A 24,920-nucleotide genomic window follows, 5' to 3' on the forward strand; every position below is an offset into this window, starting at 1 on the left:
CTTCTGCAAAATCTAATTTTTAGTTTTTTACCCACAAATATTTTTTCAAAAAAAACGGACCAAATTTACCGTCCTGGGCCGGGTAAATTCAAACAGATTCGAGCTGTCCAGGAGACCACGCGGCTCGTACGAGGTTAAAACGCAATACGCATTCCAGAGACTAATTTTACATTTAACGAGGCATTCACTCACTATTGGTCGTCCGACGACCGACATACTGACAGCACTATTCCTTGTTCGAGGATTTATCATTCATGAATAAGTTTATTTAAAAAAAGAAAAAAAACGCAATGTTTAATAAATAAAAGTACCTATTGCGGTCCTACAAATAAAAATAAATTCAAAATCATCGTATAATAATGACATTGCTGTTCAATCGATTTACTTGAACCGAACAACAGAAATCGTATATCATCAAAGTTAAATAAGGCTGATGGGATATTTTTAAACGCTATTAAACCAACCATCACAATTAGATTACATTATATAAGAATATAAATCTGTTCGGGGGTAAATGATAATGTTTTCAAACTTTTCTCAGGTGCATCTTCTTGCATGTTTTGAATTCACATGAACATGCATTGTAGCTTGTAAAACACTTACAAGTTTGAGTGTTCGTTGATACCTTTTCTATCAATGAACATTTTTGTGGAATGACATAATAAGGTACATAATAAGATGTGTTGATAAATTTTATTTTCATAAATACAATATATAATGTACTATATATTTTATTTGATACACGATATATTTTATACACAAGTACACAAAACAAACAAAACTATAAGTACGCGTAATCTCCTTAATCGTTATTATAATATTATAAAACAAATTGTATTACAGACCAAATGTACACCAGAACCGATTTCTTAGAGACTATCTCCTTTAGATTAATACAAAAATTATTTTTGTTTACTCGTACGGTAATATGATAGCATAAGATAATTTGTGTTGACAATGAAAGATGTGAACACGCTTGTGCACCATACAACATAAGTATATTAAACATAATAAAATTACAGTTATTCATAATACTGATGGCCTAATTTTAGAGCGATTCTTGATTTTATTTTTTCACAGCCCTTAATTTAAATTTAATTAAATAAAACCGTTGACTAATTATTATATGGGTAAGCACAAGGTTACAAAAACATAATTAAATGGTAACATAAATATGACTAATTTAAAATAAAATACATTGTTTATTTAACTGTATGACTCACTAGAACATAGTTTTTTAAATCATACAATCATTCAATTCAACTCTTGATCGACAGTTTAATTTTCTAACTGATTAAGATCTATAGTTCAAATTCAATGTGATCATTTAACATAGGGTATGTATATTAGTATAAATTAGTATGTACAAAATAAAACATGAAACATATAAAGCCAAAAGTTAAAAACAAATAGTGAAATATATATAATTGTTATGCATAAATAAGTATCAAAAAAATAACAGATATTTTGGATATTATTGAGTTAACTGTAGGTATGACTATGTTTAACCATAATGTAATAAAACATAACATGATCTGTAGTGACATGTTAAGTGGGAATTGGAAAAATTAACTAAGAAAAATTTAGCATCCTAGTGAGTCTTACAAGATAAAATATATTTCTAAAAATAAACAATTTATATAGATATATAGATCTATGTTAACAAATGGTGATTCTGAAATATAACAATTTCTGAACCATAAATTTATATAACAATAATAAAAATTAAAAATATGAAAATAAGAAATATTTTAAAGCACTAGTCAAGGTTACATAATTATCATGACAGGATAAAATAATAAACATAAAATAATTTAACAAATAACATTTTGAATACATTTATCAATAGAATGATCAGAAATAAATAGAATTTCATAATAAAAATTGTTGATAATTTAGCAAATTCAATTATTTATTCAAATAGCATTAGAAAATATTATTCTGATCAATTTTTTTTTTTCTACTAATAGTACTTATAAATATAAAACCTAAAAATATGGTTGATTATTTCACTATACATGGATAGTTAAAATTATACAATATAAAGCTAAAGAGTGGCTTGAACATTCAAATATATTTATTTTTTATTAAATAATTAGATAATAATTTAATACGGTAAAAAAAAGCAAGGAATATTTATTAGAAATATTCATAAAAATAATCTTTTTTTTTTAAATTTCAGTAAATTATAAACACAATTTCAATCAAAATCAACAAATGGTATTTTAGAGATATATAGTTAATAATTAAAAATGTATTTAAATTACAAAAAATAATTATTATAATCTATGAAAAAAGTATAAATAAATACATTTTTTTTTATTTCAAAATATAAACTTATGTTTATTTTTCAGTAAATCAATAATATTGTAACTTAGATATTTTAATAAAATATCTATTTTCTAATAATAATTTTTGAAGAACTTAATTTGTTTCTTTATAAAATACATTCAAAATTACATTTACCATAAACTTACACATAAAAAGAATTCATTAATTTTACATAGTTTTTTAAAATACATAATTGTATTTTACTCTGACTTTGAAAGAAATAACCATCAAATTATGAAGATTGAAATAAATGAGATACTGAAAATAAATATACAAATATATAAAACAAAATAAAATAAAAAGAAAGCGAAGAAAGCAATTTTAAATAATTTAGGTAACAACAAAATATAATTAAGACAAAAAATTTGTATAAAAACAAAGTAATCAATAATAATTTTGATAATAAAATTAATAAGAAATAAATAAAGTAAATAAGTTTTCTCAAAAAAATTTAATTTTTAAGATTTCATGGTAGATCTTGAGTTTAAATTGTGAATAAAAATATTGAAAGTAGCTAATTATAAAGTAGTAGTTAAGAAAATAAAACAAAAATGAAAAGACCTGTAGTGTTTTTTGGAGTTCTTAATTATAAAAATCTATGGTAATTCTGTTGACATTAAATTGATAAGGATTTCAGCATAACAAGGTATCTCATTATTAACTGTTGCTTATTAGATTAGACTAAATAAAATAAATCAATTATCACATATATTTAAAATATTGATGGACATCTAGTCCAGTCTTTTTTTTGTTTGCATTCCCAATATTCATGTGTAAAATTGTAACAAGGTTTTTTTGTCCATTTACACACATCTCGTTTAAACCATAATGGTTTAACAGTGCTGTTTACATTTTCTTGGATATTATCATCATCATCTTCTTCTAAAAATTCAAAAATAATTAGAAATTATTCAAATTAAGAATTCTAATAAATAATAAATAACCAAAAAAAAAATTAAAAAAAAAAAGAACTTAAAAATAAATCTAAACAAAAACAGTACTACTATGACTTATCTAACATACAAGTATTTATAAGCAATACCGTTTTCGTTGACTTGATTAGAATCAGCAGTCCCAGTTTTACGATTTCTAACCCTTTGCATTTCCTCTAACCTTAATTTCTCAATATTTGCCTCATCCCAAAGACCAAACTCCATTAACCGTTGGTCTGATCGCAAACGTGAATCTGTTGGTGCTACACCTTCTTCCATTTCATTTAGTTGACTTGCTAACACGGTAAAATTGTAGTATTTTTCACTATCAGATCTATATTTATTAACAAAATGAACAATAAATAATAGAAATAATAAATTAATACGAAAATTATGTTTTTATTATTTTTTTTTTTTTACAGTACTAACGGAGGTGCTTGTCTTTGCCAAGCCATAATATAACTTCCAGTTTGACATGTCGGACTTTCAATAGGGCCCTCAAATTTAGTAACAGGAGCTATTTCGACTTTATTATCCCATGTCCCATTTACGACCCATTTAATTTCATCATCTTTATCCAAAACATATCCTTTAACCTGAAAAAAATGTAATATTACATTAAATATAATATGAAACTTTTTACAATTTTTCACATACTTTTCTTTGTTGATCCCTTGTAAAATAACTGTAAGGGATATAGCTTAGACGACATTTTGTGCCATCTTTATGATTAATTATTGTCATGTCACCAGTTTGATCGACCCATAGTTTTCCAACAATTATATTATGAACAGTAGTTGTTACTTTAGTCCAAGTATAATGATTACCTATAAAATATTAATTGAAAATTTAAAACTATAATGTACATGAATAAACTGATAATTAATTAAATTATAACCAACTAACCAGATGCTGGAAAATCAAGATGAGCTATACCATTAGGTATAGCTTGCAAATATTTCCCACGGAATTTTGAAGACATTGAAAATTCTTGCCAACAGGACCATTCCTTACCCAAACAGAACTGTGCTGAAATTGGAGGATGATGTGAGACCTAAAACAATTTTTTAATAATTAACATATTTATTATTTATTAAGTTATTATTTAAATCAAACAGTTAAGCTGCTATCAGTTTTTAATTGCCTGTTCATTAAATGCTTTCCAACCAAGGTCTGACATTCTATCACATTCATATGTTTCTCCCAACAATGGATTAAAAGGTTTACTTGTCCTATTAACAGTCGTGGAATAAGATGATATTGTAAATGCAGCAACATAAGCCATCTGCTCAAATGGATCCTTACATTGAGCAGCTGTATCTAATATATCTGAATATTCAAAATCCTCAGTAATTCTTTGTAACATAGATAATGGCTCAGAAAAATTAACCTAAAAATAAACAGTTAAACTAAAAGTAAAACCAAAAACTTAAACTAAAAAAATTTATTTATGTACCGGCATTGGTATTTTAGACAAATCTTTTCCAATACAATTTTTTAAAATGCTCCAAATGTGCAATGGATGATTTGGCTTGTCAGGCACTCTACATCTTCTTTTATCTCCTGGTTTCAACGGAAGTTTAGTCGCTTCTTCGAGCAATTTTTTCGCCTGTTCAGAAAGTTGTGGAAACATCCTACAAGATTTATTATTGTCATCCTGAAAATAATATCAACAACAGGTAATTACATATTATTATTATTTGATTATGTAGTGTTAACATACACGCTCAGTTTTTAAACCAGATGAACAAATTGCTGCTGTTAATATAGCAGAAGATTCGGCAGGATCATCAATATCACTACTAGATCCACCACTACAATCTAGTTCTTCATTCACAAGTTTTTCTAGGGTCTGAAATAAATAATTTTTTACTTTGTGAAATTTTTATATTCTACAAAATAATAGAAATAGAAAATACCTGTGTACTTGAAAGAGATTTATGTTGAATAATACTTGGAGATTGATGATTAACTAGATAACTATTTGTGGTTACATCAAAAGAATCACTACCTTGAGCGTCAAAAAATTCACAACTGTCTGAAGCATCATCATCATCATCATCAGTAGAATCCCCTAATAAAACCATATTAACATAAAAAAAAAATAATGTCAATTAACTATAATAGTTTGAAACATGAACAGTGAAAACAATTAATACTTATATCAAACAATATTTATTAATAATTACTAATTAGATAATTATGTTAGATAGTAAATATTAAATCATTATTTTAAGAGTAATATACAAAACGAATAATATAAAATTAAATGTAATTAATGTAAGTATAGTTTATATTAACAAAGCAAAAGAAAATGTACAACTACTTATATCAGAAAAAAAGTTTATAATATCATTCAAAAAGCTTTATAAAAGTATTTTATATTTTTATGGAAAACACTGATATCAATACTTAATATTATTCATAAATATTAATATCCATTATAAGGTTACTTATCATATCAAACATAATACAATATGACCTTTGAAACACTATTATTCAAAAATAAATAAACAGATAAATATAATAACAGTCTTATATGAACTTTAAAATTAAACTCTAAACAGTAAAATTTAATAGAAAAATTTAATATAAAATACATGTTTTTTTTATTTTTTTTATTAAAAGTACATTATTTTATTTCAATACAAAAAAAAAAAAACCAATTTTTTTTTTGATAAAAATTTATATACATATACGAAAAAAAATTGTTTCAATACATATTATAAATTGAATATATTGAAATATAACTTTTCATTTAAATTGTTTTGATAAAAAAAATGGAATCATCAATAAACTTTAAAATAAAATATTAAATTTGTGATTAATGTTTTTTATCTAATTATTTGTACAGTCAATTTTAACTATAATTATATCCCTCTCATATAAATGACACATCATAATAAATGATGCTATCACCATCCATCCTATGTATAATATATGAATTTTATCTTTTGAAGAACCAAAACTGTGAACTCAATAAAAAAAATAATTATGTAAGTAATTAAGATAATTTTATTTTTTAATTATTTATTATAAAATAACATTACTTTTGTAATTTAATACAATAAATATTGATAAACAAGTATCAAATCAAATAATATATAGTTTCATAAAAAAAATTGACCACAGAATTATTTAGTTTTTATATTACACAATCAAGAGTGATTAAAATTTATATTTTTAAAGCACAAAATATTGTTTATACTTATTTTACCAAAATGTAATTACCTTGTTTGTCATTATTAGCTACATGCTCCAAAACAGTCTGTTCCCTTGCAATTTGATCAACCATTTCTACTAACTGTATACGTTGTCGCCGTTCATTGTACAACATCTTTTGCCATTTATTACCTTGACTTTGAGCCAAATCTAAATACTCTGAGCAATTCTAAATAATATAATTAAATATGATTTTATAATATTATTCTTAAAATTTATTTTAAAAAAATAGAAATTGCCATTGATTTGGATATTCTATAATAAATTATTTAAAAAACTTTTATTTTTCTATTTGCGAAGTATACAACTCGCAAGAACAAAACCCTTATAAATTTTAAATAGCAAACCTACCAAAAAGTGCCCACATCTAATATACAAATTATTTCAGACTTTATTTTAACAACATATAATTGGACAAGCATAATTAATCATAATTTGTAAATACTTACAGTTACCATACCAACAGAAGCAATTCGAATTAAATTTGCACGTTCCATCCAAGCTTTTATTTTTGTAGACACATCAGGAGGTAAATCTATAGTTTCCAGATCTGTTAAACATCTTTGTAAAGCTTTGCTATGTTTTGATATAATTTCACTTTGTGAACGCAGTTCTGATAATTTTGTATTTAATGCAGACACCACAGATGAAACTTCTAAATTTGCACTCAATTCCTTTTCTTTGATTCTATCTAAAAATTTAAATTACATTAACAATTTCAATGAACTATTAATATAATAACAAAAACCATTATGAATATCATTAAATGATGACAGTGGAGTCAAGGACGGATCCAGGGGGGCCTAGGGGCACAGGTCTCCCCTAGATATATTATTTCTCAAATTTTTTTTATAATTCTACACATCGTGATATTACTATTTTTCAACTCGCATATAATATATATCTGATAATAAAATAAATTTATTACATTGATTACCTATGTCCTATACCTACCTACTATTATGACAGAATTTTTAAATTATGAATAAAATACCTATAAAAAAAATTGTAGAGCCCCCCCCCTCAGATCTTTACTCTGGATCCGTGCCTGAGTGGGGTGTAAGAAGACATGTTCAATGTAATAGAAGGTGAAATTGAGGGACTGAAACCAAACCAAAAGAAGCTAAAAAATATTTCTCAACCTAGAAAAAGATGCAAGGATGAATTCCTATTAAATTAATTAAGTAAAATTAAACTAGTTTGCCAAAAATCGTAAAAGATGAAAAATTAATTAAAATGTACAAAATGGGCAAAAAACACATTTACAGCACACTGATTAAACTGATTTATTAATCGCGAAGACAAAATGTTCACTAAATGCTATTAACTCATTGTTCGTTATAATTGGTATAATTTTTATAAGATTTCGACTACTTTTGAGCTATTTATTGATACTTCAAAATTGATTGTTTTCTAAACTTCTGTTCGTAAAATGACGATAAAATAATTTTGATTAGAAAAAAATCTTGAAACATAATGCTAAGTTCTTCCATACATATTACTGATTAATGAAAAAAAATGATGTATAATTTCAAAAATATGATATGTATGTTTGAACTTCCAATATTAAATGTTGACGAAAATAATTAAAAAAAGATATTTCATTTCTTTTACTCGAAATCGTTTTTTTTTTTTTTTTTTGAAAACAATGATAGATCGGTTTCAAGTATAGCAATATAATTCATCTGTCACTGTACTTCACACGACTGTTGAGTCTCACCTGACCAAGGAGTTTTGCTCTTTTTAAATGTACATCAAAACATTTAATATTGTACCATATGAATCGCTAAATGTTATACGAGGGGAGAACTTCCGACAATTTTTAAATTTTACAAAATAAAAAGTTAAGGAAAAAATCGTCTAGGTTACCAATAGCTGTATTATTTACATTTATACTAGTGCCAGTGTATTACAACTTAACTATGGAGTTTTAAAAAAAGAAAGTTAGAAAAATTATTAGTAATATAAAGTTATATTCCACTAGAAAAATTAAGAAATCCTCATCTTCGTTCATTCTTTGAAAAATACGTAAATAAAGATATACCATCTGTATCTACACTGAGAGAAACATATGTCAATGATTGCTACAAAGATACAATGAATGAGATAAGAAATCAAATACTTAATAAAAAAACATGGGTGTCTATAGATGAGACGACAGATATAGGATGATATGTTGCCAATGTGATAATTGGAACCTTAGTAACTGACGTACAAGGTAAAATTTTTTTACTTGTATTGAAAGTATTAGAAAAAGCAAGCCACACGACAATTAGTAAATTATTTGATAAAGCTCTTTTTTCTTTGTGGTCAAATGGAATTAAACAAGATGTTATTCTACATGTAACCGATGCAGCACCATATATGGTGAAAGCTGCAAAATCCATTCAAGCATTATATTCTAAAATAGTACATATAACCTGTCTCGCCCATAGTTTGCATCGAGTATGCGAGAAAATTCGTGAAAAATTTCCATAAATTGATGAACTTATTTCAAATATGAAAAAAGTTCTTAAAGGCACTAGCTCGTGTTGAATTGTTCCGAAGAGAAGCCCCAGAAACGACATTGCCTCCTTCTCCTATCATTACGCGTTGGGAAATCTGGTTAGAAGCCGCAATGTACTACTGTGAACATTTAAAAACGATTAAAAAAGTCATTAATTTATTAAATGCTGATGATGCACTAGCCATAGAAAAGTTAAAAAATTATGTTAGAAACAGATTTAGAATCAAATTTAGTTTTTATTTATACAAATTATCGATTTCTGGCTACAGCCAAGTTTAAAAATTTAGGGAACTTTTTTAACTAATGCAATCAAAACTGTGAAGAATATAGAAAATAAATTAAATACAGTAAAATGTTCCAAAGGCATTACATTTTAAAAAAAATTTGAACAAATTATTGAAAAGAATCTGGGCTTTAAAACACTATCCAAAATTGCAAAAATTATGCTGGGAGCAGAAATGACAATAAATAATTTACCTGAAGATTTTTCTTGTGATGATTTACAATAATTTAAATACGCACCAATTTCTTCGGTTGACGTGAAGCGGAGCTTTTCGGTGTATAAAAATATGTTGGCAGATAACAGGCGGTCGTCTACATTTGAGAATTTATCAAAATCGTTGATTGTAAATTGTAATGCAAATTGTTTGTAATCTTTTGTAATATATGTTTAAACATTACAAATGTTTAAAAATGTATATTAATTAATAAAATAATGTTTTAATTACCAGTCAAAAATAAAAATAAAAATTATTAATAATTAAATAAAAATCATGAGTAGTATCATAATCCATAAATCATAACTAATCATGTTTTTTTCCTCATATTAACAGATTTAAAAAAAATAAGGGCATATTTAAGCGCATATATCAGGATTTTAAGCACATAAGTGCATACATATTTCGGTTGTTTTTAGTGCATAAACTTCCGGGCCCTATTCATAAGCTATCAATTGTTTTCGTTATAATATTTAATTTTGTTAATACAATTGCAGTTGTGTGTCGACTATCGATTTATGATTGCTTAAAGTGACACTTTAATTGTCATATTATCACTTATATATTTGCTATACTAATATTGATCTAGTATATACATATCTTGAAAGATTTCAGTTTCACCAGAAGGTGGTCAACTTAGTCTCAATCAGCATTATGGAAATCATGGTCAACATTTAAGTCGGATCCAGTTACAGTAAAATCCGGTCTCAGGCAGGGTGATTCCATCTCAATAAACTTAAGACAGAATATATGATAATAGGAAGAAATTGGATAGATTACGCATTGAAGATAGATCATTTTAAATTCTTTTAATTCTTTCAAATATCTTGGATCAACTGTGACTGAAAAAAAATGACATCACAAAAGAAGTAGACGCGAAAATGCAAGCTGGAATCAAGATTTATTATGGACTTTTGAAACTATTAAGTTCAAGGTCATTATCAAGAGAGATAAATTAACGTTTGTATATCAGACTAATATAACCAGTGATATTGTACGGATCGGAAACCTGGGCGTTAAGGAAATCAGATGAAAATAAATTCTTAACGCCAAAAAAAAAAAATATTACGAAAAATGTTCGGTTCAATGAAATATGACATCACAGGAAAGTGGAGAAGAAAGAACAGAGTTTCAAGAAATTAAAACAACATAGTACAGACGAATAAGAGGAGATGGCTGCGCATTCAACTCGGAACCAGAACTCTCTACTAAGAATGGTGCTGGAACAGAATTCGGTTGGAAAAAGACCCTTGGGAAAACCAAAATTAAAGTGAGAAAATACAGTTGAGAGGGATGTAGAAGAATTAGGAGGCGGAGCAAACTGGAAGGATTTGACGAAGAATAGAGATGGATGGAGAATTGGTTGTGAAGCGCGATGTAAGTGGCCAAATAACCCCCCCTAAAAAAAAAAAAGGTTAAGTTACTATCACTATGCTTATACTCAAAGTGAATTAAATAAAACAATTATAAAATCAATTACTGATAAAGATGAACAAATGGTACAACATGACGTTAATAAAAACAATAATAATGTCAACATACTTTATACAAAATATTATATAAATTTGACAAATTTATGTAGAAACTAGACTTCTACCGCGGAATAACTATTTTAACATTAAATAAAAATGTATTGTTCTATTAAATCATTGTTTTTTACAACAAAAGTTTCTTTTCAGCATTAAACAATAGCTCTACCAATTATTTATAAGAATATACAAAATAAAATATTTTCGGAAAAAATGCAGAAATCCCCTATTAACATTTAGTGATTCATATATAGACTGAATGGTTTTACTAATTTTTTATAAAAAGTTAATTAACTTAAATAATATTAATTAAGTGCTTAAAATTACTAATAATCAATATTTTGCATATTTTAGCATTTTAATTAAATTTACCAGGATTTATTTGTACAACTTCACGAGCTTTAGCCAACTCTAAAGCAGTAACCCATCTTTGTCGTTCAACTTCACTGGTTGCACGGAGATGAAAAGTTTGAGCACCTCCATTCGATATAACAATTGTGCATGAATCTTCAGTGTGTATTGTAGCTCCATGCAAACTTATTGTTCCACGACATAATTGTGATATTTCAGATTCAGTTCTAAAACAAATGTTTAATTAAATATTAGTTAAATAAAATTAAATCAACATCTATTTTTCTACAATAAAATAATAATTGGTTAGTAATAAATCAAACATTTAAATTAACAGTGGATACAACCCAGTCAAACAACACAAATTAATTAGCTATTATAATGAACTACATAATAAACAATCAAGTCTAGATAACTTGAAACTCAATTACTCAAAGTTTATGCAAGCACTTAAAAAAATGTTAAACATATTTTGAATAACATAACAAAAAACACAAGTTAAATAAATGTTTATGCTTATTTTGTCTAAACTCTATATATATATATATATATATATATATAGTTTTAAACCAGTGGCGTAACTGGGGACTCGCAGACCCCGCGTTACGGGGGGCCCACGGTAATTTGGGGCCTTTGGTAAGAGAAAATTTAATTCCCGTGAAAAAAAAATTGAATAATTGTTTTTTTAAATTAAATTAGTGTTAATCTATAATAATATAATAATCTATTATTATTATTAAATATGTTCGTAATCGTACGTATAGTACGTATCTTATCAAGAGGAAATACCTACAATAAGTAATAACAATGTCAACGATAAGGCTTACTCTATGTAACCAACCTGCCCTGGGGAATCATAAGGACACTAAAATATCCTTATGAGATTCAAAATTGTATTATAATAAATAATTTTCTGGAAATAAAAAATGTAATATGAATTTTTCCGACTGTCTAGTATATTCTCGTCAGGGACCAGAACCGTAACCGAAAAGAACCGGTACTGGAACCGGTTAACCTTAAAAATTTAGAAACCGTAACTGAAACCGGAACCTTTATTTCCAAAAATGAAAAACCGTAACCATAACCTTAATTATAAAAGGGTTAGTTTAAGTCAGTTATTTAGACTAGTGAAACTATGGTAATGACTATTTTGTTTGTCCATTTGTCGGTTCAGAAAAATAAAAGTAAAATCTTTTTATGTTTTTATTATTTTGTGTTGTAAACTGTAATAGTGTAATATAATAAGTAAATTTGTAAATTTATTATTATTGTTATTTTTGTATGTTTATTAATATGTTACAATTAACAATGAGTATATTATCTATCTTGTCTATTAAGTATTAAATATAATTAATGTTTATACAAATTTGTAGCTACAACAATAGCCAGTATTAACTTTGATTCCTAATTAAAATTAAATTTTAAATTAAAGATATTTATTTCATCAAATCATAATATTTCACAATATTACAAAATATTTTACAAATTCTTACTATGAGTTGGAATAAAATAACTTAACCTAACTCAAAAAAATATAATAATAGGCTGATATAAAATATTGATTTAATATATTTATATTTTTTTTTTTTTTAACTATTCATAATACTTTCTATTTTCAAGAAATGAAACAATTACAATTTAAACAAGAATAAATAAATAATTTCATATTATTTTTTAATAAATCTCTAATAATTAAAATTGACCGGTTCTAGAACCCTTACTTTTTAAAAAGAAACCGAAACCCTTAAAAAATTAATTGAACAACCAAAACCGGAACCGGAACCGAAAAAACTTATAGTTTCCAGTCCCTGATTCTTGTATACTCGGACTTCCATGTTAAACCACTGAACAAAATAATCTTAACGAATTAAACAAAATATGACAATTTTTCGTACACGGTGCCTGCATAATATACTGATCAATACACACTCGTCTCTGCCATCCTTACGACACAATAACCAAAATGAAAGATTTTATTATTATTTATTTTGAATCGCCCTCTATCAGAATTTTTTTTTCATGCCATCGAAAACCGGCCAGTGAGCAATAGTATATATATAATAAATGGTAATATTAAATAAATATTGTTATTTTTTATCATATCATAACAAAATTGTAATTAAAATAAGTGATTTACCTATATCAGATTAATGTTTTTAAACTAATATACCTACCTAAACAATATTTAGGAGCCTGTTTTTTATTTTTACGGAGGACCCTCAATTTTTTGTTACGCTACTATTTTAAACTAACAGTAAATACTATTTTGTAAAAAAGTAAAATAAATAAACCAATATAAAATATTATCATATTCATATAACATCTATACAAAATGGTACTTTAGAAATCTAAAAACCTCATTTATGACTTCTATTGATTTATAAGTAAGAGAAGACTATTTTAGAGTTATATTAGAATATTAAAAAATATTTTGTAATTAATAATATTTTGACAAGAAAGTAAAACAAACTACTAGTGAAAGAAAAATATAAACTGATAATATATAATTAAAAACACTTTCTATGAAATGTTAAAATTATCATTGATTATATTATTTATTAGTTTATTGAATGTAACCATATAATTTATTTATTGAATATTATTAAAATATTATTAATAAGTAATTAACAATTATTTTGGTTCAATTTTAGTTGCACAGAGAGAAATTACTGATTTATTTTTCTAATTCATTGCATAACTAAATAATAAATAATTATACCTATTATAAAGTACTTTAATTGATATATATATATATATATATATATATATATTATTACATTTTTACGAAAAATATACTAAATATATATGGTTTTATTGAGTAATTAAACTTGCCAAATGCCAAGATAAGATATAATATTTTTCTAAATAAAAACAATGAAAATTTAATAAAATATGATGTAATACACCTCAAGTAAAAAAAAAAAAAATCTTTCAATATTAATAAATTGTATTACTTAATTATTAAAATAGGAACAATAGGTCTAATAGTAGTACTATAGACTTACTACAATTACTACTTATAAAACTAAAATAATATATTCACAACTATATAATGTACATAAAATATTTGTCCTTACCTTTATTATTATTTGTACATTATTTGTTATATAAGATAAAGAATTGGAATATTTGTCATTTACATTGAAAAAGATAACTAGATTAAAAGAACTACAAGTTTACACCAAATCAAAACAAAAATCACAATCTTATATAAATAACAAATATAAATCATATAAAATTTAATTTTAAATAAGCAAATAATAATCTTAAATGAAGGCCATCAGAATCCAGACCAATAGATTTTTTTTTTATTTAATTTAATGAAAACTAATTTCCATGTATACTGTTTATATGTCAGTTGACCTGTACATCACCTTATTTATGATAATTATAGTATGGATTTTAAAGAAATAAAATACTAAAGAAAATTACTAAAAAAAAAAAGTAATAAAACAATATAACTATTCCAAATAAGTTTAAAAAAAGCATTAAAAATGGGTTTTAAAAAAAATTAAATTAAATTATTTTCGTCATTTTGTATATGACTATATGGTGTTACAACGAAAACTAAACTGTAATTCTGAGTAGATAATTTTCAGAACAAAAGCATATTTTTATGTTTATTGCCATTTCTAGATAAATTAATCTATTATATACTATACTGCACATAGAAAATTTAACACAAAGAGAAAGGTTGTCAAAAAAAATGATTGAACAAGATTTGGTACACATAAAATAATTATTAAAATTTCAAATATGTTTATTAAGAATACATTTTGAAAAAATGTACTCGAAGGCAAAAATAAGTATCCAAAATATCCAAAATAGCATCAATATATAAAAAAACGCAAAGAAAGCAAAAAAAAACCAAAACCAAATGTTGTCCATTTTATTCTAAGTAGTATAAATCGAATTTGTAGCTGACATAGCTTCGTTTTAGATAAAAAAAAAAAAAAAAACAAATGCTTTCAAAATTTGTCCTCTAATATTAATTAATGAAACATTACTAATCAATAAAATTCATGAAACACATAATACCACAGATAAAGAGTATCGTTAAAAAAAAAAAAAAATTTGGGGAACAAATTTAAATCAAAAATACTTTACAGAAATATGCAAGTAGCATATTTTTGATTTTCTCTTTAAAAGAAGAATAATTGAGAATTCACTTTTACTCTGGTAAAAATTTAGTTGTTTTTATACTTTTAATTTCTAAATTATTCTGAAGATTATACCTACATAATATAATTTCAAAATTAGTATTAATATTATTTATTACTTCTGTAAGTGTATTCTATTATTTATTTAAATTCTCAGTTTTTAACAAAAAGAAAAATAATAAAATAATGTTTTTTTTTTCTAACTTCATAATTCAACTATTATTACAGTTTGTTATGTAGAAAAGTTTAAATTTTAAATAATCTATGTGTTATATTATATTATGTAATGTAATTTGGTTAAAGAAAACTTTACCATTTATATTAAAAATTAAAACAAAATAAATAACAAGTAAATAAAAAACAAATGTAAAACTATAAATTAGAGTAAAAGGTAATGTACTTAGTAATGACTTAATTTAAATATAGGTATACAAAATTGTTGAATAGATATAAATTGCCGATTCAGAAAAGATCTATATGTCTTGTATGAATACAAAATAACTACCTATTATACTATGATAACATTGCATAATTAATACATAATACAACTATAGAATATATTATAAAGGTTATCTGACATTTAAGGTAGATTCATTAGTATAAAATGAACAGTCTGTTAAAATCAATTTCTGAGAGTAAATCGTAATACTAAAAATATATCTTTTTAAATAAAATATTGTATTTGGTATTTTTTTAATAAAACATTTAATAATTTTACTATAAGAGTACATTTAAAAAAATTACTGTTATATACTGGTATTGGTGCCAATAAATATTTCCAGTAATCTTATTTACTATCATACGCAAATGTCACATTCAATGATAAAAATATGTTTAAGCTTACTTTTCATTTGCAAAATATCATTAGCACTTGATAATGGATTGGCATTAACACCACCAATGGGTTGGCTTGCTTGGCAACGATTCAGATGTAATATTGACTGCAGTAATTTTCCAGATGAATGTATCAGGTAAAGTAAAATTATCAAATATTTAACATATTATAAAAAATAAATATATTATAAACAATTATAACACTTTGAATACCTAGTGAAAAACTATTTATAACAACTGCTGATTTATTAGTAAGTGAAGGGTATGATAAATTTGGATACAACTATGTTGTAATTGATGACTGTTGGATGCAAACAAACCGAACAGCAGATGGAAAACTACAAGCTGATAAAAAACGATTTCCTAATGGAATTAAAGCTCTTGCTGATTATGTAAGTTTACCAAGTGTTACCATACAAATTAAAATTGTAATAGAATATTTATTTTTTGTCATTTTAGATTTTAATAGCATATATATTTTAAATTAAACAAAAATTTCATGAAATACTTAATTTAATAAATAAATATATCTATAAGAATAGTAGATTTAAGATTTTACAGAAAACAATGAATATATATTAACATTGGTTTGTTAACTAATTTCATGAAGTATATTTTAAAGATAAAATATTGTATTCATAAAGTAGTAAAGAGGTTGTTTCAGCAGTTTTCTTAAATGCAAAGTAAAACAGAACTGTACTTAATCACTAGACCTTTTTTTCTTTTGATTAAACAAATTGATGTACTCATATGTTTATGGTTTAAAAATGTAGGTTACCCTCAAGTTATTTTAAGTTGTAAATAAAAAATATATAATTTGGTTCAAATAAATATTATTTATAAAGGTTAAAACCTACCAAGTAGGTCATTAGCTTAATTTAAATTTTTTTATTTTAGATTAATCATAAAGGTATCATATATTAATTTGTTACATATTTTAGTAATACTACATAAATGCAAATAAGCTCAAATTAATTTATACTAATATATATATTATTATGTAATTGGTGATACATATAACTACATTCCATTATAATAAACTCTAATTTATAGATAAAAGGTCTGAAGTTAAACATAAGTAAAAATCAATTGTTTTCACAAATATTAGCATAGTATAAATATATTTTTTTTATTTAACACATTTGTTTATTTAACCACTTTCATTTAAAATAATTTTTTTAAATCAAATTATTTAATAATAAATAATAACATCCAATTATACATGAGAGCAATATATAACTAGATTTTATTTATACTGATTTACTTAACATACTTATTATAAAGGCCATATCTGTAGGGGAGTCCAGAGTGTCTGGACCCCCTCCCCAAAATGTCTTCAATATTTTACGAATGTTTAAAATATTTATTTATTTTTAATACCAACATAAATATTTTCAGTCAAAAATGACTTAAGCTCCAATTAATCATTGACGGCTTTTAATTTTATATCATATCATATGAAAATATGATATTAATTTTAGTAAAAGAAGATTGAATCTTTTTCTCTCTTATTTTTAACCAAATTTCAAAAGTTAAAATCTAAATTCAATAAAATTACAATATACATGTTTTAGACCCCTTCAGAAAAAAACTTCTAGATACTTGCTTATTATTAATGGTTAACATTTTAAAAATAAATTATAAAACCACATTATAGCTATGAAAGAACATTATAAGATATAAAACACTTAACTACTAAAATCTATTTCAAATGTATATTTTATAAATTAATATAAAACAAATAATTCAATGAATAATTTTTATAATTTTCAACAAAAAAATGTTTGTTCTAAACAAAAACAATTTTTTAGGTTCATTCAAAAGGGTTAAAATTTGGAATTTATGAAAGTGTTGGATCAAAATCTTGCGAAGGATATGCTGGTATTGCAGGTCATGAACAAATTGATGCTCAAACATTTGCAGAATGGGAAGTTGATTATGTAAAATTAGATGGCTGTTACACGGATGAACAAAATATGAATAAAAGTAATTAATTATGAAAATCAAAATTAACTCATGTTTATATTAACCTTTAATAGGTTTCCCACAGTTTGGAAAATATTTAAATGAAACTGGGAGACCTATGGTTTATTCTTGTTGTTGGCCATTTTATCAAGAACGTAAAGGAATAAATGTAAGTTCAAATATAATTTAAATATAAATATAAATATTTATGTTATAAACATAAATGTTCAAACATGAATATTTAGTTTATTAGTTACTAATTTATTTATTAAATCACTATATTTTAATAAAAATAGGTTAATTATACACTAGTTGCCCAATCATGTAATTTATGGAGAAACTATGGAGATATTCAAGAATCTTATGATTCTTTAGTTGATGTATTTGATCATTTTGCACTGAAACAAGATATTTGGGCAAAATATGCAGGCCCAGGACATTGGAATGATCCAGATATGGTTAGATGTCAATATTGATTCTATATTTCATGATGTTTTTAACGAACGTTTTTAAATAAATATCTTGAGCAATCACAAATGTTAATACTGTACTTATTTTATTTTTAAGTTGTTGATAGGGAACTTTGCATTAAGTTATGAGCAAAGCAAAACACAAATGGCTCTATGGTCTATATTAGCTGCACCTTTATTTATGTCTAACAAATTGTCTACTATAAAACCAGAATACAAAAAAATATTACAGAACAAAGAAGTAATTAGAGTAAATCAAGATAAGCTTGGCATACAAGGCAAAAGGATTTATGAGGTAAATTTTTTTAATAATTTATAATTTTTTGTTTCTTTACTTCTTTATTGGCTATTATAGGCTCCATTACAGCTACAGCCATTTGCTTCCACCCACCTCTATTTTGAGCAAGTTCCCCTCCCTTGTACACTTCCAACCTTGATACATATTTTGTAATCCTATCTTTCCACCTCTGTCAGAACCATATTTTTGGTTTTCTTGTGTCCTGTTTTCATTTTGTGGCCAACCCAATAGAGCCATCAGATTTCTACACATGTAAATCCCATTCCAGTCTACTACTTTAAAACACCAATTATGTTTGTTTCACTATATAGTTCCTCTAATTCTTGGTTTTTTTTAATTCATGTTCCTCTTGAACATCTCTTTTTAATCCAAATATTCTTCTAACGTCCTTTAATTCAAAATAAGCTGGTTTTTTTTCATCTGTTTTTGTTGCTGTCCACGCTCTATAGGCTAATAATGCTACTGATCTCACCAGGACTTTGTACAGTATAATTTTTGTATTCCATGACAGCATCTTTACCTAGATCAAGAGTACTAATTTAAAGTAGCACTTATTTGCTACTACCAATTTTTGTCTAATTTTTTCTTGGCTGTCAGTGTTTTCAAAGACATTTATCCTTAAATATTTGAAGATTGCCACCCTTTTAAAATTATAATTTTTCACTTCCAAGTATCTTTTTTCACGATTGTTTCCTAACTATCATGTACTTTTTCTTTCTTTTATTTACTATTAATCTAAATTTTCTGCTTTCTTCAATAAATTTGCAAGTAATTCTGTAATAGTTTTAGTAAACTCTTCCCTTCTATATTTTACTTAGCATTTCGACCCATGTGTACATGCTTAATCGTTCCTGTAATCTTGACAAAGTCCCATCCTCCATTTTCATTATTGTATACCTATATTAAAAACTTCTTACCTCATTTGCTTTTTTAAAGAGTACTGTTGTGTTTATTTTCTATTTTTCTCTCTATCTTGAAATTTTTCTTTTCCCCATAATCTTTTTTTTCATGTTGATTCATGTATTATTTTTAAACGTGTTTTATCTCTTTCCGCAACAGCTTTGTCACAATATTTATTAAACCATAATTTCTTTTTTATTTTTTGTTCATATTCTAAAACTTCTGCTGATTTTTTAATTCCAATTTCCATTTTTTTCCAATCATATTCATTTATATTGGTATCATGATCTAAACCATCTAAATACTCATTCTTTTTTGATTTCTACTTATTTTTTGTAATATTTGACCTGATTTCTTTATTAATTTTATTCTTTTTAATATTATTATTAAAATTATTTTTAATTAAAAACCCTCTTTTATATTTTTCTCCTTCACTTTAGAAGATTTAATTTATCTGATTCTTTTCATCTGAATTTTAAAACAAACAACAGTAATATCCAATATCGCTTATGATACAAAAACATTTGTCATCAAAATTCAAGTATGATACATCAAGCGTATGTTTCAGGTTTTAATAAGTATATATGTAAACTCTATTGTCCAAGGTATTGTTTGTTTCAAAAAAAAAAAAATATTTAATAATAATAATAATAATAATTTGGAATTTATAAATAAAAATTATTAATAAAATTTTCTTCAAATAAATATTTTAAATTTATAATAATTTCTATGTACTAATTTTCAATACAGACAATAGATTATATTAATTAAAAACCTTACTACACTTTTCTTCAGGATCAAGGAATTGAAGTATGGATGAGACCGATAGAACCAACAAAAGCTGAATACTATTCCTTTGCAATTGCTTTTGTTAGTCGACGAACAATTGGAACACCATTCTTATATACTACTACATTAAATAAATTACAAATGAAAAACCCATTCGGTTACAAAATTAAGGTATATTGATACACATTAGTAATTTTTCATGTTCTCAATAACAGAAGCAATACCAGGAATTATAACTTTTATTGTAACTATCAGGGAAAAAACTAAAATATTTACATGTATCTGGAAAACAAAAAATATTTAATCCAAAATAATTTTATTTTTTTTGTTTAATAAGGATTTATTTGATGTTAATTCTAATATACAAGTTTTAAAGTCAAATTCAACACTTAAAGCAATAATTAATCCATCAGGTAAATAATAACATTTATTTATAATAGTTATATAAATAAATATATCATATAATCAACAAAAAAAATTTTCAGGTGTTATTTTACTTCGAGCTGATATTATTACACAACATGAGGACATTGAAAAACATCTGAATGAATTCTACATAACCAGTGTATGAATATTAGTTGAACACTATACACAAAAATATAATTTAAACAGTATAATATAGTACGATTTTAAAAATTGTAAAAATAAAATAGGTAAGGTAGGGAAATATTAAAGTAAACAAATATCTAAAACCTATAATTGATTATTTTATTTCAGAAAGTAATAGCAATAAATTAAGAATAAAATAACAGAATTCAAAATGGAAATAATTAATATTTGATAACTTCAAATTATTATAATATAAAATATTTTACAAAGACTAATATTATGTTTTAGTTTTCTCGCTGATTAAAAAAAGCAATTATCAGAAATATCCATGGTTTTCTCTGAATTAACTATTCATAATATTGTTGTTTATATATATGATATATTTTTATGTAAATTATTCTTAATATAAATCAAAATATAATCTAAATTTAACTCTACAGTAATCTTAAGTTATTGGTTTAAAAAAGTCTTTATTATAGTATTATATTAAATTATACATTTTTGCCTAAACTATATGCAATATGTTTTTTATAATTTTACTATATAGGATTAAAATTTTAAAATGATATACTTTTTACTATTCATTAAATACAAATTAAATATAGAACAATATCCAATTGTTGTTGTAATTCTTCAATAACTAATTTATAATGCATTATTTAAACTTTATAAATGACATTATGATTTACAAAGAAACTACAATAATTCAAAATAAAAAACAAAAATTATAATGATACTAAAAATATTATTGAAACATGTTATTCAAATGAAATAAGTATAGTTCATATTGTATTTAAAATATTTTATAATTATTCAACCACACCATAGAGTTAGGCATAATTTGAATAATTATTGAAATAAAATAGTATTATTTATTAATTTATTCATAATTTTAATTTTTACGGTTATTCATTATTTTAAACAATTTACTCATTAATTAATTATTTTTAATTCATTATTCTACATAATATTTGACCAAAACATTTTGTATACAACTTAAAGTATTAAATTATTAAAATTGATATGCTCCGTATTTTCAACATATTACTTGGAAATTAAACCAGTAATGTTATTTTTATAATTATAAATAAAGACTAATATGACTTAATAAATATCTAAGTACGTCAATAGTTCATTATAACTTTTTTAATATTTCTATTTGTGCATAGAATTAATTATAAAGTTATAGATGATTTAAGTATTTCAACTACGAGTGACAGTGATAGTACTATTTATTATTATTGTTATTACTATCATGATTGACATGGTCACTGTTAGTATTATTATCGTTATTGTTATTAATATAATATTTATATTATCATTTTATTATACAAAAATCCAACATTATTTATTATTTAACAATTTAGAGTTAATATTTTTTTTTATTCAAACTAAAAATATTTAGAATAAAATAATCAGTTATTCATTATTTTATTTTATACTTATTATTTTGATTTATATATACTTAACTCTGCTACACCAATGCTTGAAAATGAAAAAATTGTTTTTACTTCACAATTTGTTGATGTTCAAACAAAACATAATAATATAATCAAAATTGTTTTTTTTTTCTAAAATTTAAATATATGGAGAAAAAACATAAAATAAATAAATATATATATACCTATGTACTTACCTACTTATAATAATACAAATTATATTTGAAATGTAATAACTACATAAGTTTAAAAAAAATTAAATTTAGTAATAATTACTAAATTTTAACTAATAATTAGTTATAACTAAAAGTAGTTTTGAAATAAGATATTATTTTTAACTGTTCCGTTGTACTAAAAACTATTATTATCCCTCATTAAGACAATATAAATAAATAAAAATGGAAGTTTAAGAAATCAAGAAGAATTAAAACTTCAACTCTAAAATTCATCCTAAACTTTCTACATTTTATACAAATGTCAACCAGTATTTAAACACTTTATAAATAAGAAATAGTAAATAGTACCTAATGAACATAAAGAATGTAGTAATAGCTGCTCTTAACACTGTTTTAGACCTATCATACACTTACACATAATATAAAGTACCAATGAATAATATTAATAGATTATCATTGTACAAGTAGAATTTTATCAATTATTCATACATTAACTTTGAAGTAAAATTAGTTATTACTCCAGCTTTTCCTTTATATTGACTATTATTGTTCATTTATAGTAGAGATATTAAATCAGTTGAATATAATTTCAATACTACAATTCATTTCTATAGAAAACTTAAGTTAAGTACTAATTATAAACCAAAGTATACAACAATATTTTACAAACATAAGTTTCAAACTAAATTATAGAGTAAAATAATATATACATTTTCCATTATTCATGAGTTTCAAGACCAATAAAATAAAAATATATATTGTAGCTATTTTTTGTTTTAAAACAAACAACACTATGTGTATTTTCATTTAGGCTACCAATTTTTGTTTAGGATTGCATTTCAATTATTTGATATCTATTAACGAAAAACAGAACTTTAAAATAGATCATTCAATGTAATTTGTTGATAATATAATATCAAGTATTTATATCCAAGTATGATAAATTCAATTTAAATGATTATGAAAAGTTTCATTATGAAAAGAAAACGAATCAATTAAACGATTATAACAAAAAATCTTAGATAGACAATGTTTTTAAATAATGACTGATTTAAACCCTTGCTTCTTGAACTTTTTTGTCATAGGACCCCTTAATTTAATGTAAGACTTTCAAGGCTCCCTTAATCAAAATCATTAAATATTTTTTTCTTTATTATATATTAAAATAACATGCACTATTTTACACAGTTTAACTATGAATACGTATATTAAATAAATATTTTTTAATATAATTTGGAAAAAACTTTATATAGTATTAAACTTCATACATGTATATATATAAATAAATTAAGGCCTAAATAAAATAGTTAAAAAAAATGGATAAAATAAATATTTCATGGCTCCAGTTTGAAAAACACTGATTTAAATAATCAAAGTACTTATAGTATAGACATGACAGTTGATCGACCATACGCATATTTGATTGGTTAAAATGATAAACTGCTGGTTACGATCCGGATATTACCTGTAGTAAGACAGTACTCCATTGGACAGGACGAACCATCGTTTTTGATAACCTTTGATGTAGTTGGTCCACTTGAACAGCCACCCTTTCATGCCCTCGTCATCCTGCGCAGGCGGCGGAGCCGGAATTTTCACGTCTGGTACAGCCATCTCGACGAGATTCGCTAGGCACTAACAACGGATGCGACAACGACAAAAATTTCCACGACAACCGTCCGACATTTCTCGAGTTTGTTCAACGACCACTGCAACTGCTGATCATGATGTGACTTTCCGTCGACACTACGAGTCTGCGGTAGACACTAGACACAAGTAAACGAAAAAGGAAAGGCTCGACCAATGTTGTTATTATTATTACTATTATTATTATTATTGTTATTATTATCTGGTTGTATTAATACGTTCGATTTAGTAATGTTTTTATTTTTTCTTTCAGAGCGACCGATAGATAATTATTACTGTTAACCCCTCACTCCCTACCGATACTGTAAACCGTTCACGATAACGG

General features: G+C 24.4%; 2 protein-coding genes across 4 annotated transcripts; one reads left to right on the plus strand and one right to left on the minus strand.

Annotated features, from left to right (window-relative positions):
• Positions 1–2,781: 2,781 nt before the first annotated feature.
• On the minus strand, positions 2,782–24,823 carry LOC112681843 (oxysterol-binding protein 1). Of its 2 annotated transcripts, none has more exons than XM_025552164.1 (13): positions 24,414–24,823; positions 11,390–11,595; positions 6,935–7,176; positions 6,495–6,654; positions 5,183–5,337; positions 4,987–5,115; positions 4,720–4,920; positions 4,408–4,653; positions 4,170–4,317; positions 3,921–4,090; positions 3,684–3,859; positions 3,374–3,597; positions 2,782–3,213 (listed from the first exon to the last, which is right to left on the minus strand). In XM_025552164.1, exons 1-13 carry the CDS (start codon positions 24,560–24,562, stop codon positions 3,044–3,046), a joined length of 2,376 nt encoding a protein of 791 aa, XP_025407949.1. In that variant the 5' UTR covers positions 24,563–24,823; the 3' UTR covers positions 2,782–3,043. The 2 variants fall into 2 exon arrangements, with proteins under 2 accessions (XP_025407949.1, XP_025407950.1); XM_025552165.1 differs by having other exon boundaries at positions 2,783–3,213; positions 3,693–3,859; positions 24,414–24,820.
• On the plus strand, positions 16,192–21,516 carry LOC112681844 (alpha-N-acetylgalactosaminidase-like). Of its 2 annotated transcripts, XR_003148434.1 has the most exons (10): positions 16,192–16,499; positions 16,580–16,754; positions 18,174–18,348; positions 18,402–18,496; positions 18,624–18,785; positions 18,895–19,092; positions 20,791–20,955; positions 21,122–21,197; positions 21,270–21,437; positions 21,502–21,516. XR_003148434.1 is itself a non-coding variant. In XM_025552166.1 (9 exons), exons 1-9 carry the CDS (start codon positions 16,336–16,338, stop codon positions 21,353–21,355), a joined length of 1,296 nt encoding a protein of 431 aa, XP_025407951.1. In that variant the 5' UTR covers positions 16,192–16,335; the 3' UTR covers positions 21,356–21,444. The 2 variants fall into 2 exon arrangements, 1 of the variants encoding a protein (XP_025407951.1); XM_025552166.1 differs by lacking the exon at positions 21,502–21,516 and having other exon boundaries at positions 21,270–21,444.
• Positions 24,824–24,920: the final 97 nt, after the last annotated feature.

The sequence above is a fragment of the Sipha flava genome, unplaced genomic scaffold, assembly GCF_003268045.1.
Source record: "Sipha flava isolate LNK unplaced genomic scaffold, YSA_version1 197_pilon_pilon, whole genome shotgun sequence".
NCBI lineage: Eukaryota > Metazoa > Arthropoda > Insecta > Hemiptera > Aphididae > Sipha > Sipha flava.